This window comes from Rhinopithecus bieti, unplaced genomic scaffold (assembly GCF_001698545.2).
Source record: "Rhinopithecus bieti isolate Rb0 unplaced genomic scaffold, ASM169854v2 scaffold_22042, whole genome shotgun sequence".
Taxonomy (NCBI): domain Eukaryota; kingdom Metazoa; phylum Chordata; class Mammalia; order Primates; family Cercopithecidae; genus Rhinopithecus; species Rhinopithecus bieti.
Window position 1 is genome coordinate 502959 of NW_016810459.1, and position 2775 is coordinate 505733.

Below are 2775 nucleotides of genomic sequence, written 5' to 3' on the forward strand. Positions count from 1 at the left end.
TGCCCTTCCCAGCCCTTCCCCTTCCCCTTCCCCTTCCCCTTCCCCTTCCCCTTCCCCTTCCCTTCACAGGGTCTTGTGCTGTTGCACAGGCTGCAATTCAGTGGCACCTTCTTAGCTCACTGCAGCCTCAAGTCCTAAGCTTAAGTGATCATCTCACGTTAGCCTCCCAAGTAGCTAGGACTATAGGCATGCGCCACCACGCCCAGCAAATTTTTGATTTTCATTAATTATTTTTTGTGTGTGAGACAGGGTCTTGCTCTGTTGCCCAGGCTGTACTGCAGTGGCTCACTGCAACCTCAGTCTCCCTATGAGATCTCACTATGTTGCTGATCTCAAATTTCTGGGCTCAAGTGATCCTCCCACCTCTGCCTCCCAAAGCACTGGGATTACAGGCATGAGCCATAGTGCCTGGATCTTTTTTTGGACTTTAGGAGTAAGAAGTGAGGATTCTGTCAGCCCTGAAACCTTAGGTCTTCTGGTTTCTTTTTTGTACTCTCAATTTTCTTCGTACTACCTTCAAGGTATAATGTGCCTAAGAAATATTTCCTTGTTTTTCAGGTTCTAAATGGCTTCTAAGAAGTTGGGTGCAGATTTTCATGGTAAGTGGACTGTTAGAATCATGGTTTAAGTTATGATTTGATCAGAGGATTTGGAATCACTCAGCATAGTTTTAAGTACAGTTGCCCCTTTTTGTCTCTTTTAATGAACAGCTTGACAAAAATAAAGTTGTACAACAATGTGTCATGTATATCCAAAAGGTCTTCAGAGAACTAAAAGTATTTCTTCAAATGGGTAGTTTAACTTTAGAGTGTCTCTGGTTATTGTACTTGAAACTACTAGTGATAGATTAGGAGTCTGCCTGTTCTGTTTCTTTAGCAGCATCGAAGGTATAGTTACCTTTCCCTTTCCTGTTCCTTAGTCATAGCTCTTCTCCATATGTGTGTGTGAAAAATTCTAACCCTTTGGTTAATGCTTTATAATGTTTTAGTTTAGTTCCCTGTGCCCCATCAAAGGAAGTAATTTACTACAAATCAATCACTGTATTACAGAGGTATCAATACTGATATTTATAATTTTGAATTTGAAATTAATAGTTTCTCTGTCTTTTTTTCCTATGATACAACCTTCCAAAATGGAATACAATAATAAACTATTATCTGCCTTTGGAGGGGAATGGAAGGAGGTATCTAAGAAGTTAAAATTATACCCTTTTTTCATACAGTAGAAGATAAGAATTAAAACCAGAAGTAGTCAAATAACACAATTACTTTAAAAGAGGTTTTAAAGCCAATTTGCCATGTTAAAAATTATATCAGCCAGGCACGGTGGCATGTGTCTGCAATCCCAGCTACTTGGGGGCTTAAGGTGGGAGGATTGCTTGATCCCAGAAGTTTGAAGTTGCAGTGAGCTGTGATCATGTCACTGCACTCCAGCCTGGACGACAGAGTGAGACCCGGACTCAAACAAAAAAATACATATGTATATCACATCATTATAAGAATGATTTACTAGACTGCCTGGGGATGTGTTGGTATGCTCTTCTGAGCTGCGAGTGGTTGGTTGTTAAGATCCCTCAGCTGAGTCAGAGTGGTGTAGCAGTGACTATGATTTTACTTGCTTATATATTTTATACAACAGCCTTTAAATTTTGATTTGTCAGTGTGCATATACTTACATAGATAACTTGGCTGAGTTTTAAAAAATCCTTTTGAAGTTATTCAAACTCTGGAATTAGCGTTCTTTAAAGAAGTCAGGCATCTTATATTTCAGGTAAGCTATTTCCTATTATTTATGGATTATTACAGTTCTTCTTAAAAGTATTCAAATGATAATAGAAAGGCAGATCTGGGCAGGGCACAGTGGCTCACCCCTGTAATCCCAACAGGAGATTAGGAGGTTGAGGCGAGAGGATCGCTTAAGGCCAGGAGTTCAAGACCAGCCTGGGCAACATAGTGAGACACTGTCTCTACAAAAAAATTTAAAAATTAGCTGGGTATGCTGTTATCTGCCTGTAGTCTCAGCTACTTTGGAGACTGAGAGGTGGGAGAAGTGCTGAGCCCGGAGGTCAAGGCTACAGTGAGCCATGATCACGCCACTGCACTCCAGCCTGAATCACATGAGAGCCTGTCTCAAACAAACAAACAAACAAACAAAAGATTCTTGCCACTGAGCTTAAGAAAAGAAAAAGGGGGAAAAAGGCAGATCTGAATTGCCTCTAGATCACCTTTTCAAGGGAGAAAAGAGAGGACAGAGCCAGGGCAGAGGAAAAGCTTGAGGAGAGAAAACAGCAAAAATGAAAAATTTGCCCGTATTTCAAAAGATAGACTTTCTGTTTTGAATCTTTGGAACATCTGTTTTGATCAGACTGAAAATAGTTGTACCCCATGTTTTGTGTTTCAAGTGAACATTCCAGAGAGAAGATTATAATTTTGAAGGTGTCTGTTCAGTAAAGACTGGTATTTCCCCATCTCCTTAAATCCCTAACCAGGCCGGGTGCAGTGGCTCACACCTATAATCCCAGCACTTTGGGAGGCCGAAGCGGGTGGATCACCTGAGGTCAGGAGTTCAAAACCAGCCTGACCAACATGGAGAAACCCCATCTCTACTAAAAATATAAAATTAGCCGGGGCTAGTGGCGCATGTCTGTAATCCCAGCTACTCAGGAGGTTGAGGCAGGAGAATCGCTTGAACCTGGGAGGCAGAGGTTATGGTGAACTGAGATGGTGTCATTGCACTCCAGCCTGGGCAACAAGAGCGAAACTCGGTCTAAAAAAA

General features: G+C 41.4%; 1 protein-coding gene across 1 annotated transcript in view; it reads left to right on the plus strand.

Moving 5' to 3' along the window:
- The window catches only part of UBAP1 (ubiquitin associated protein 1), a 75410-nt gene that overhangs the window by 42245 nt on the left and 30390 nt on the right, over positions 1-2775 (plus strand). Inside the window, exon 2 of the mRNA XM_017892067.1 lies at positions 559-599. Within this exon, the coding sequence (XP_017747556.1) occupies positions 597-599 (3 nt within the window). The 5' untranslated portion in view covers positions 559-596. The remainder of the gene's footprint in view (positions 1-558; positions 600-2775) is intronic.